The 12,814-nt window shown below is 35.6% G+C and overlaps 1 protein-coding gene and 1 pseudogene across 1 annotated transcript; both read left to right on the top strand.

The window, feature by feature from the left end:
• Positions 1 to 1,418: 1,418 nt before the first annotated feature.
• Positions 1,419 to 4,676, top strand: LOC147380466 (cytochrome P450 76A1-like). The gene is made up of 3 exons (XM_086431689.1): positions 1,419 to 1,929; positions 2,838 to 3,251; positions 3,881 to 4,676. Exons 1-3 carry the CDS (start codon positions 1,438 to 1,440, stop codon positions 4,490 to 4,492), a joined length of 1,518 nt encoding a protein of 505 aa, XP_086287815.1. The 5' UTR covers positions 1,419 to 1,437; the 3' UTR covers positions 4,493 to 4,676.
• A 3,209-nt stretch (positions 4,677 to 7,885) lies between these two features.
• LOC147380465 (alpha-terpineol synthase, chloroplastic-like) lies at positions 7,886 to 10,547 on the top strand (annotated as a pseudogene).
• The last annotated feature ends 2,267 nt before the right edge of the window (positions 10,548 to 12,814 follow it).

Below are 12,814 nucleotides of genomic sequence, written 5' to 3'. Positions count from 1 at the left end.
TTTTGGTTTCTTGAAATCTACATCCAATTATCAAATAATTATTCCTTATTAGTTCAGTTTTTCTACAAGGGATGATCATGTGAATCTAAAAGATCAAGCTAGTAGAACTCCAAATGGTAATAGACAGCCAACACCTTTAAATTAGCCTAATCATCAAATACAGCCCAGTATTTCAAGATATCGAAACGACACCATGCATGTTTGTTCCAAAAATCCATATTCATTTTGGTATGATTTATTAATTTGAGGTATATATCGACTCCATCAACATGGTCATTTGGAGGATAGTCCCAAGAAAAAGATATCCCTAAGAAAAAGTGTATTAATCCCTAAAAGAGCGAAACTGATCTCTAGGAAATCTCTATAATCTCAACGGTTAATGTTGATAGGGAGCATGATTAGTCACGCTCCCACCCTTGCTAAGGCTTGCTAGACCCACATGGATTGCCATGTCTGCCAAATAACACCACAACCCTCTAAATTTCATGGCGTAAATAAGATTAAAAGAAGAAGAAAAATACAAAAAACCTATTTTAAATTTTTGATTCCACGTGGAGGTGCTAAATGGAATTTTTCTCACTAATGACATGTCTGCATCTTCATGTTGAAAATTTGAAAGAGTTTTTAAAATAATTTCCTTACTGCTCAGAATCTTGTATCAAATCTTGTCTTCCATTTATAATGTTTTCTTGTACGAATAAATAAAAAAGCCAGGACTAATTAATTGTTGCTAACGTAGGATTTTTGAAATGCATTAAGGGTCAAGCTAGCCCAACAACTTAGTAAGATTTTCAATCTTACTAAGATGGTTGGGCCCGCAGCTTATCTTAGATTGAAGTGATTAATTAAAAAAAAGGAGGGTACCTCTAACCCCAGCTCACTGATAAAAATAAAAAGAAAAAAAATAATCCAACACCACAGCCCTCTTTATATCATACAAAAACTCAAGTTCTAAAAACAAATCTTTTTGGACTTGATCCAGGTGTTGAAAATGGACAGCAACGGAACTCTCAAATTTAAGTTTAAAATTCAATGGTGAAAATAACTCCAATTTTTTTCCCCAGAGTTCTTAGAATTTGGACTCTACATCCCTGGGGCATGGGATCATGTTTTCGCATGTAAAAGGTGATGCTGTCAGGAAGCTCTCCTTACTAAGTTAGCAAGGGAAGTGAATTTCCTAAAAAGTAGTATTTTATATTTTAAGATATATAAATGTAATTATGATTTGGGAGGTGTCCATCCTAGTCTACCTAATCTTAAACAAGAATTAATCAAATAATTGATAAAACAAAGAAAATATCAAATCAAATCAAAGTTGGAATAATGCAAAGACGTACCCCACCTACCATTCCCAAAGATCTATATTAATTGGCAGAAGTGAAGTAAAGAAGAACACCTCCCCATCTCATTTTGATAGATAGAAGAAAATAACAAGTAATGGAATATTGGGTTTGGAGCTTGTTTGTTTTGTCAACCATTTGTGTCTCAGCAGTTCTTCTCCATCAAATCCTCAATAAAAGATCAAGAAAGTTACCCCCAGGCCCACGACGATGGCCGATAATAGGCAACTTATTTGATCTAGGAAACTTTCCACACAAAACCCTAGCCAACCTGCACCCAAAATATGGCCCAGTCATGTTCTTACAGTTGGGTGCGGTGAAGAATGTTGTGATTCAATCGGCCGAAGCGGCGAGGGAGATGTTCAAGAACCACGACATCTCTTTCGCAGGCCGCACTGTCATCGACACCATGAGAGTCCACAATTATAACCAAGGATCCCTGGCTGTTGCCCAATATGGGCCACATTGGCGCATGTTGAGACGCATTTGCACCACGAAGTTATTTTGCAATACGAGAATCAATGAGACTACATTTTTAAGGAGAGAGAGAGTCGACGATATGATCCGATGGATAGAAGAGGAAGCACAGGTAGGTACTTAGATTAGTACCTAAAGTAATTAAATTATGTTAAACTTATTCAATCTCTTCTCCAATCCTTTGTCTTTCATCTTCTAATAGAAAATCCTTGATTTTTCTATCAAATTAAGTTCCAAGTCTTAAGTCCTCAACTTCCCTCCAAAATATTATCTTGTTCTCCAGGTTTGAACGTTAAAGGAGAGAGAGAGATATACTGAAGGGTTGTTGTAGTGGTAAAAGAAAAAGATATTTAGATAATTTACTATTAGTCTCTCAGATGAGACTGGGGTCATAGGGGCATGCCATCACTTTGATAACACAAGGGTATCTCAAATATCCACTCAAATTCGTTGGAGGGTATGTCTAGGTGTCCCTAATTTTGTTGATTATTATCAATCAACTCACAATTTTCAATAATAAAATATCATCTAGAAATTAAGGGTACGGATCATGGGACATATGTAAAAATAATGTAATAATAATAAAATTTTAAAATATGGGTTAAAATTTTCAGAATGAGCTGATATTTTGTTAGGATGATCTCTATGATGAGAAGACCATCTTAAAAAAAATTAGTTCAATCTGAAACTTCAAACCCCCATCAAAAGCCATTTAAAAGGTGGACCGTTTTTATCAATAATTTGTAAACCACTTTTGATGGATTTAAAAGTTTTAGATTAAGCTGATTTTTGTGAGGATGATCTTCACATTCACAAAAAATCAACTGAATCCTAAACTTCTAACCTATATTTTGAAAAGTCATTGTTTTAACATATGTCCCATGATCCGGCCAGAAAATAAAGAGTGATTATAATTTACTTATTTTTTTAAAAGAATAACTTTCATTAATTAATGAAGAATATGATTCTATATATCACTATATACATTATTACGATTTGATGTATCTAATGTTGTATCAGGTACAAGGTGAGACTGGTGGGGTGCAAGTAGCTCAGTTTGTCTTTCTCATGACCTTCAACTTGCTTGGCAATCTTTTCTTCACTTGTGATTTGTTGGATCCACAGTCCAAAGAGGGTCCTGAGTTCTTTCGTACAATGGATAGAATAATGAAGTTGTTTGGAGAACCTAATTTAGCTGATTACTTCCCCTTACTTAGATGGTTGGACCCCCAAGGAATAAGAAGGAAGACGGAACAAGAGATGGAACGAGCCATGAATATAGTCTCTGCCTTTATGAAGAAGCGTGTTCATGAACAACGACTGGATGAAGATAAAAGGAAGAAGGATTTCATGGATGTGTTGTTGGAATTTGAAGGTGATGGAAATGAAGAACCTACTAAAATTTCTGAAAAAAACATGGTTATTTTAATGCTGGTGATTCTCTACTTCTTAAAACTCTTTTCTTTTTCTATAATCTTGTTTAGTGTACTAGCTTTGATGATTTGTGTCCAAAACCAAAAATTTCTTTGATCTTCTTCTTATAATTTTAATATTTTGTGTTGATGGGATACCTATCTAATATATTCCGACGCTCAAGTTAGTCTAGAAACACCCCCCCCCCCCCCTGTTATAATTTCTACTTGCCATTGACATAAATATTGGTAGAAAATTGTACATTGATCACACAGTTGAAATCTAATTGATCAATCTTGTACAACTATTTTCATGATTTCTGGGATTTGCTATAATCATTTTCAACTATTTTAATTAATTATATTCACATCTCATGCAGTTATTTAACTGGTCTAGTTATCTAGTTTGGGTTCATATCTCTGACATATATAGTTCCATACTGATTATATGTTCGAGTCTTAGATAAGGGTTCATTTATATAGTAGAAATTTTAATTCAAGAATTTCTCTATATATTCGAGTATCAGATAAGAATTCATTTATATAGTAAAAATTCTAATTTAAGAATTTCGAGGTAACATGTATGTGTTGGGAGATCGAGCACATTATTTTTTATTCTTAAACATACTATTAAATCCCTACATGGTGCAGGAAATGTTTTTTGGTGGAACTGAAACGACGAGTAGCACAATAGAATGGGCGATGACGGAGCTACTCCGCAACCCCAAATCAATGAGTAAGGTGTGCACAGAGCTAACCCAAGTTGTGGGATTGAACATGAAGTTTGAAGAGAGTGATATCGATAACCTTCCATATTTGCAAGCCGTGGTAAAGGAGACACTAAGATTACATACTCCAGCTCCTTTTTTGGTTCCTCGTAGAGCTGTAAAAGACAACTTCTTCATGGGGTATTTTATACCCAAGGATACACAAGTGCTTGTGAATGCATGGGCGATAGGAAGAGATCCAAATTCTTGGGATGATCCTTTATCCTTTAAGCCCGAGAGGTTCTTGGGCTCTGATATTGACTATCGAGGACAACATTTTGAGTTCATTCCATTTGGAGCTGGACGACGGATTTGTGCTGGCATTCCATTAGCTCACCGAGTTGTTCACCTCATTCTTGGATCACTACTACATTATTTCGAATGGGAACTAGAACATGGTTTAAGTCCAGACACAATCGACATGAATGATAGGATGGGGCTCACGTTGCGAAAGGCAGTTCCACTAAAAGCAATACCAAGAAAGCGAGCTATGTAATATATGAACTTGAATGAATCTATGCAGAAAGAATCATGGGATGTGTTCATTCTAGAGTATTAGATAACATGCATTATGATAGGGACTAAGCAGTATATTGGTGCTATAAATCATCTTCTTAGATTGTTATTAGATTTGATAGCATTAAAACTTATTTTTAGTTATGATTTTATTTTCTATATAAACCCTCTTAGGATTCTGTAATCTACATCTAATTATATATTCAAGTATTATTATAGTTTGTAGTGTATTATGGTGTACTCTGATGCACTTATCACTATCCTATGATGTGATCATGTAGTTATGCCGTTATGTAATTACTTGTGTAGTCTATCCTTATTTAGTTGAATTTCACCGGAGATTAACATCATCTGGGTTATCCACTTCATTTCAAACACTCACAGTTGTTCAATTTTCTAATTGGTATGATCTTGCGCTATAAAGAAAAACTATGGTTAAATTTTGTTCTTACTTGGAAGCAATGTTTTATAACTCCAAAAACTCATACTCGAATCCAGTCAGCACAATGAGTGCCAGTGATTCAACTCGGATTTGTAAAAAAAAAATTATATAATTTTGTATATATTTTATAATTTGATTTTTTTTTTTTTAAGTATAACATTTAACACATCAAATAAAACATTAGACAAACTTTTGATCCATCATTTAAAAGTCCAATCAGCAAAGATAGCTTAGTATTTCAAGGTATCGAATAAGAAACAATGTAATTAATTTGTTCTACTTGTTTTTCTTTTTTTTTTTGCCTAACCCTGATAAGCTGCTCAAGAAGGGTGGGTCAAGTGTTCGAAACCATGAAGTAATGAAATCCTTGGGGCCACCCTCCATGGTCCGGTTGACCCTCGACTCAACCAGTTGCACATAGGACTTTCCGAGGGGGCGGTGCGTGTGACCATGGGATTAGTTTCATAATTAAAAAAATAAGAAACATGCTTGCACTAAGTCAAAATTAGTAAACAACGACTGCTCCAACAGTCGCTATCATTTTAATTGGAGTCGTTTCAAATTTGAGACAGAGAAGGCAATAAGTAAAGCGTCGAAAAAACGACTGCATTTGACTGCAAAATCCGTCAATTTTCCCCCCAAAATTTTCAATAACAGAACAAATGACACTTTTGGCAGGGCCAAAACAAGTGAGGGCTTTTCTGCCCTGAGAATTATCAAAATTACTACGGGCTCTATGTATAAATAACAATTCCAACAATGTAAATCAGTCACAAGTAGGGTTTTGATGTGTGATCAACAATCATTTTCATTGTTTTCCACATTTTAATAGATGAACTTGTGCAATGCTGTCAACTTATTCTTTTTCACCATTAGGTACATGTGGTTTGCAAGGATAAATGTAAGAGGGTAGGTGTTGAAGGCCCCTAAAAGGCTCATGGAATCTCCAAGGAATGGTAGTAGAGCAGGCCACTAGTGTGTTAATGGTTAGGTAACGACGTCTTACAAGAACTTTGAATGACAAATTGTGAAAAGCGAATGCACTTCCCTTAAAGAAATGACAAATTTGTACCTAGGGCGGGCTCACAAATATATGCAATCCATAAAGAAATGATCGAAGGTTAGCACATTGATCCAAAAATAGGATGGTTACGAACCCCCAATTGACTCAATTTTGGATCAGGGGATATCTCAAAGGTAGGATCTATCACATAGAGAGGACTTGGTCCATCATAAACAGAAATATTAAATAAATAAAACACAAGGATGAGGTTGAGTACATGAAAATTAAGCAATTACTGTCTGTAGAAAAGCCGCAACGTTGGTTGCCTTCACCCAAACTGGACCCGAGACGATGTTGGGGAGATATGATGATGTAGTGGATCCATAAGCACATCAGTAAACCAAATATGTAATTCATACAATCACAAGTGACTAATGCAAGCACAAGCCATGCATGGTTCAACAAAAAGAATCGGCCCCCCCTTTTGACAGAACTTTAGTAAGCGAAGCCACTTATTCAGGACCTTCGCTTATAAGACATGCATAGAGAAATGTATATAGTTTATCGGCTGGTTATAGCCAACACATACTACAATAATAAAAACAAAATCTGGCAAATCACTTAAATAAACAGTGGCACTCCTTTGGAAGATTTTGAAAGACAATCCTTATCAGTAGAAGTAGACGAAATTGCTCTCACAAAAATATTTTGCACCTCTGTTAAATGTAGTAGATTGTGTGTTGAAAATTCCAATGTAATCTCCCTAGGATACAATAATCCAGTTGCAAATAATATAGTTCTAATGGGATAGAGAAGAAAAATGTTGCCTTGTTTCGTTTTACCACTCTACATTTTGAAGAAAAGCACACACACAAATGCACTACGTGAAAACTGGAAAATTTGACAGGAAAATTTGACGGGTCAAAGCCCACAAATTTTAGAAATAGAATTTTGATGGCCTAGGGCCATCAAATTTTTTATATTCCCCAGATTTGACGATTTAGAGCCATCAAATTTCTTCAATCCTCCATTAATTTGACGGTTTCAACCCATTGGAAAAAAAAAATTGACAATGAAAAATTGACTGAAAAAAAGGCCTTGGTCTGTCGAATTTTATGAAATTTGATGGCCTTGGACTGTCAAATATAAGCTTTTTTCACATTGTGATGCATTTTTATATTGAGCCCATTTCATATTTTTATAGACTGGGAAACAAATGCATTGGTCAAACGGCCATATTAATTCAAATGACATGTATGTCCACTTTGATAAAAACAGATGTAATAAGAATAGCATGAAACAAGGGCCCAATAATTCAAATGATGGAAGGGACTAAGATAAGTAAGAACCAAGTAGCTGAGGTTTCACCTTGATCAAAAGAAACCTCTATGCATCACTTGTCTCGTGGACTGGGTAGGTTTGGTTGAGCGTGGTGCCTGTGTTGGCAACTGTGCCACCAAAGTATCTATAACAAAATTCTATCTAGTTCTAACCTCCTGAGAGCATTAGATGGAAGTTTATGAAAACGAATATAGAAAAATAAGAAGAAAATTTTGAGTTTAAGGTCTTCCTCATCAATTATGTAGTCATTTGGTGTTGTATTAAAATGCAAGATGATGAATCTCAACCAAACACAGACCACCACTATCAAAACAAATATATGCATTTGGGAACAAATAGAAGATTCCTTGGCATATCCATTGCCTTGCAATCACTCAAACCTGTGATCCAATGTTTTCTAGACGAGCAGCTAACTACCAACCCAGCATTTGGGATTTTGATTTTATTCAGTCATTTAAGAGTGATTCCAAATTAAGCGACTACAGTAGTGGATAATGTTTAATTTGTTGTCTCTATTCGAGTTTTATTTTAGCCATTAAATGATTAGATTGTATTAATCCTTCCTATCCTTAATCCCACAGGTGAAGATGTATGAGAGAAGAGCCAAGACGGTGGAGGATATAAAGTGTTTGATCAATGCTGAAGAAGTGGGGCTGTTAGATTGGTTAGAATTGATCAATGAAATTGGAAGGCTAGGATTGGGGTACCTGTTTGAGAAGGACATCAAGAGAGTGCTGGATGTCATAGCTACCGAGAACAATAATGATGAAACCTAGGAGAGTCTCCATGGCATAGCACTCTGCTTTCGGCTGCTTGGACAATATGGGTATGAGATATCCCAAGGCATTAGTCCTTGTCCCTCAAATTTCAATCATCAAGTTAAGTTGATGGTAAATTTAAGACTAAGCAGAGCCATTGATTGAGCCGAAAATTAGTCAAATTGGTCATTAACAAGATAACCATTTATGAAATTGGCTAATTTAAAGGCAAAAAAAGGCATTGGGGTACCTGTTTGAGAAGGACATCAAGAGATGCTGGATGTCATAGCTACCGAGAACAATAATGATGAAACCTAGGAGAGTCTCCATGGCATAGCACTCTGCTTTCGGCTGCTTGGACAATATGGGTATGAGATATCCCAAGGCATTAGTCCTTGTCCCTCAAATTTCAATCATCAAGTTAAGTTGATGGTAAATTTAAGACTAAGCAGAGCCATTGATTGAGCCGAAAATTAGTCAAATTGGTCACTTTTAACAAGAATTCACAACAATAAAATATTTATAACCAATTATGAAATATTTATAAAAGACATTACTTCCACAAATATTAATAAACATAATTAAAATGTCAAATAATTATAATTATTATTTTGCTAATTTAACTATTGTGTTAAAAAAAGGCATTAAGTAGGAGTGCATTCTTAAAAAATAATATACCTGGATTGATGCATTTTTAAAACTATGCTTATTAATATTGTAGAGGAATATTAAATTTTATTCTATATTTTGTGAAAATCATGTAACATCTCGATAATTCATTATCGTCATCTAATAATAAAATTACATTTTTATGAGTGACAGATGTTTTTAATTGCTTCAAGGATGAGATCGTTTCAAAGCAAGTCTTTGTTAAGATGTTAGAGGAATGTTGATTTTATATGAAGCATCTTACCTTGCTTTAGAAGGAGAAAATATCTTAGATGAGGCCAATAATTTCACAAGTAGACATCTAGAGAATATCAGGTGAGCCATAGTCCCAAGCGTTGCCAACCACTTCTTGGAGCTTCCCTTGCATTGGAGGATGCTGAGATTAGAGGTACATTGAAGTGTGCAAGACCGAAGATTGCATCAATCCTGATCTACTTGAACTGGCAAAGTTGGATTTCAATATGGTGCACGCGACGCACCAAAAAGATTTGAAAGATATGTGGAGGCAAGGACACAAATATATATAATCAAAATTTATTCTTGTTTGTTGTTTTGATCCAAGTTCATTTGAGGTGCATTCGTATATATATACTAAGTTTTTTTCTTTTATAAATTTCAGGTTGTGGAGGGATCTCGGTCCTGGCTCCCACTCTAAGTTGAGGTTTACCCGAGATTGTTTGATGGAGTGCTTTTTATCGACTATTGGAATATCTTTCGATCCTCAATTTGATTATTTTAGGAAAGGGCTTACAAAAGTCAAATTGCCTGATAACAACAATTGATGATGTTTATGACGTCTACTGTTTCCTAGATGAACTCAAGCTCCTAACGGATGTCGTTGAGAGGTTGGTAGGAGTTTTGTTCTAATTAATTAGTTAACATGTCATGTTATTATTCAAAGTATTCTTCATGTTTCATATGAACATGGTTGGTTTTTTTTTTCGAATGGGATATTAATGCAATGGAACAACCACGAAATTATATGAAGATAATTTTCTTATCTCTATACAACACTGTTAACGAAATGGCCACTCTCAAAGAACAGGGTTGGGACGTCATACCATACCTAAGAAAGCACTATTGCTTCAATCCTTCCATTTTCAATTATCTTGATTAATTAATTAGTTTGGCTTATATAATTAATTTATCTTGCTAATTTCTCGTTTTATCGATCGTAGTGGGAAGATTTATGCAAAGCTTACTTAGTAGAGGCAAAGCGTTATTATAACAAATACACACCCACATTTGAGGAATATTTAGATAATGCATGGATTTAAATATCAAGGTCTGTCATTCTAGTTCATTCTTTTTTCTTTGTAAAGCAAGAAATCACTAAGGAGTCATTAGAATACTTAGAGATATATCTAGACCTGATACACTGGTCATTGATGATTCTTCGACTTTGTGATGATCTGGGAACTTCAACGGTATCTAAGTCACATATTTTCACATTCAATGTGTATTAATTAAATATTGGATGGAATCCTCCACTTAAAATTGTACTTTTATTTCCCATTACAAGCCGAGATTGAGAGGGGTGACATCCCAAAATCTATCCAATGTTATATGCATGAAAATGGTGTTTCTAATAAAGTTGCTCAAGCACACGTTAGAAGCTAATAAACGACATGTGGAAGAAGATGAACAAAGATAGAGTAGACAACTCCCTCTTCTCCCAACATTTTATAGGAATTGCAGTAAACCTTGCTCGAATGGCTCAATGCATGTACCCATATGGAGATGGGCATGGGTTCCAGATCAAGAAACAAAGGATCAAGTCTTCTCATTGTTGGTTGAGCCAATCTCATTAATGGAGAAATAAAAGCTACTAATCTTGCTCTTGCCAGCGTAGTAAGAATTTGTGTGTGTGTGTGTGTGTGTGTGTTTTGTTTGTGTTTGTATTATATATGAAAAATGATATAGTATAGAAGGGAGCGTAACTCTCCATTACACAAATGGGTTATACAAACCAGAAACTCGGTAAACCCATCAAATCTCTTCTAACAAATCTTGCCATTTCCTCTATAAAGTTGAACATGGATGGGTTTTGTGGCATCAGCAATAGTTGGTGTGGCAATAGCATCTCTCTTTTATTATAAATACAGTAGCTATCTTGTGATAGAATAAGATAGATAGAAACCAACTCTATAAAATTAGAGAGAGAGCTATGAGAGATTACAAAGGAAAAGGTTGATCTTCTCTTTAGGTAAAAATTAAGTTTTCTTCTTGAAATGAACTTGCGGGCTGTGCAAGTCCTTGGTTTCTTCATATAGTAAATTCTCCCTTCAACCCCATGGACGTAAGCACATCGTCGAACCACGTAAATATTATGTGAGCATCTCTTTATTTGTTATTTACATTCGTAGGTAGTTTTACTTTACTTTGATTGCTAGTGGTGTTGGTCAGTGCTTGTCGGTGTGTTTTGGAACTTGGTATAAGTTCCGATAAAGAATTTCTCTAAAGGTTATTTGCTTCCGTGGCTCCCCTCACAACAATTGGTATCAGAGCCCTTATTCAAATCTGGGTGGTTAAGCTCTGATTTGAGGCATTTATATGGGTATTGTGTGGTGTACACAAGGTATTTGTTGAAATTCCTGAGAGAAGCTGGTGTTGTTAAACAAGTGAATAATGACATCTACTAGCGGAACTGTCAAAGTGGGAAGAGTTAGACCTCGAAGCACGAGCGTCGATAATTCTATGCCTTGAAAGGGATGTAGCTTTCTTGGTGGATGGAGAGGTAACGATTATGGATATGTGGTCAAAGTTAGAAAATAACTTCATGACGAAAACTCTAACAAATCGGATCTATTTGAAGTCTAAATTGTATACTTGCAAGATGGAGGAAGATACACCAATCCGGGAGTACATTAACAAGTTTGATAGGACCATATCAAATTTGAAGGACATTTATGTGAAGGTAGAAAATGATCAAGCACTTTTGCTGCTTCTTTCATTGTCAAAGTCATATGAGAACCTTATACAAATATTGATGCTTGTGGGTAAAAATCTAACGATGAATGAAACTAGATCATCACTTCTAACGGATGATTTTTGAAAGATTGCAACTAGTGGCATGGCAACTAGTGGTAATAAGGAGCAAACACAAGGGCTGTTTGTAAGAGGAAGAAAAAATGAGCGAGGAAAAGGTAATGGAGGAAAGTCTAAATAAATTTCTAGACCTCTTGTGGAAAGACCATGTTTCAAATACGGTGAGCTTGGGCATTTCAAGGCAAATTACCCTAACAAAAGAGTAGTCGAAAAGAATAACAACAAAAGCAAGTTTAATGAGAAGCAACAAGGCAAGCATGAGGCTGCTATGCCTCGGAAGAAGGAGGCAGCAATGAATGCTACTCCGTCACGAGTGATGAAGAAATTTTCAGTAAGTGGATTCTTGATTCGGGTTGCTCTTACCATATGTGTCTAAATAGGAAGTGGTTTACTACCTATGAAGGCATTAATGGTGGAACAGTATTGATGGGTAATAACCATATTTGTAAAACGGTGGGGTTTGGTTCAATTAGAATCAAGATGCATGATGGAGTGGTCAGAACCTTGATGGATGTGAGACATGTTCCTGACTTGCAAAAAAACCTTATTTCTGTTGGTGTTTTGGACTTCAGTGGATGCAAGATAGTTACGAAAAATTGAGTGAAAAAGATTGTTCATGGTTCCTTGGTAGTAATCAAGGGTATTCATCATGGTAACCTTTATGCTCTTTGGGGTACTACAGTTATGTAACGGTTGAAACAGTTGGAAGTGGTGGAGACCCAACTGAATGCACTAGGTTATGGCACAGGCGACTTGGGCATATGTCAGAAAATGGTCTAAATCTGCTCGGTAAGGAAGGTTGGCTGAAGAACATAAAGAAGCCTTGCATGGATTTTTGTGAACATTGTGTGTATGGAAAGGCACTTCAGGTTCAGATCTTTTCAAGCAAACATGATCGGTTGTAAATCTTGCTAAATAAATGCAGAGATAGAGATGTGAACTAAGACTTTAGGCAAGTCGAATTCGTTCCACAGGGACAGTTTGGATTCAAAATCTCATTCGGATAAAAAGGCCAAAAATAGAATTAGAAACAGATTGATT

The sequence above is a fragment of the Akebia trifoliata genome, unplaced genomic scaffold (assembly GCF_017979445.1).
Source record: "Akebia trifoliata isolate Shusen 1 unplaced genomic scaffold, ASM1797944v1 Contig01398_ERROPOS7289552, whole genome shotgun sequence".
Classification (NCBI taxonomy): Eukaryota; Viridiplantae; Streptophyta; class Magnoliopsida; order Ranunculales; family Lardizabalaceae; genus Akebia; species Akebia trifoliata.
Note: the sequence above shows the minus strand (reverse complement) of the source record. Positions and strands in the feature narration are given on the sequence as shown.

Coding starts and splice junctions, on each gene's coding strand:
- LOC147380466 (XM_086431689.1), top strand. CDS start 1,438: ATGGAATATTGGGTTTGGAGCTTGTTTGTTTTGTCAACCATTTGTGTC. Junction 1,930..2,837: donor GGATAGAAGAGGAAGCACAG/GTAGGTACTTAG, acceptor ATGTTGTATCAG/GTACAAGGTGAGACTGGTGG. Junction 3,252..3,880: donor ACATGGTTATTTTAATGCTG/GTGATTCTCTAC, acceptor TACATGGTGCAG/GAAATGTTTTTTGGTGGAAC.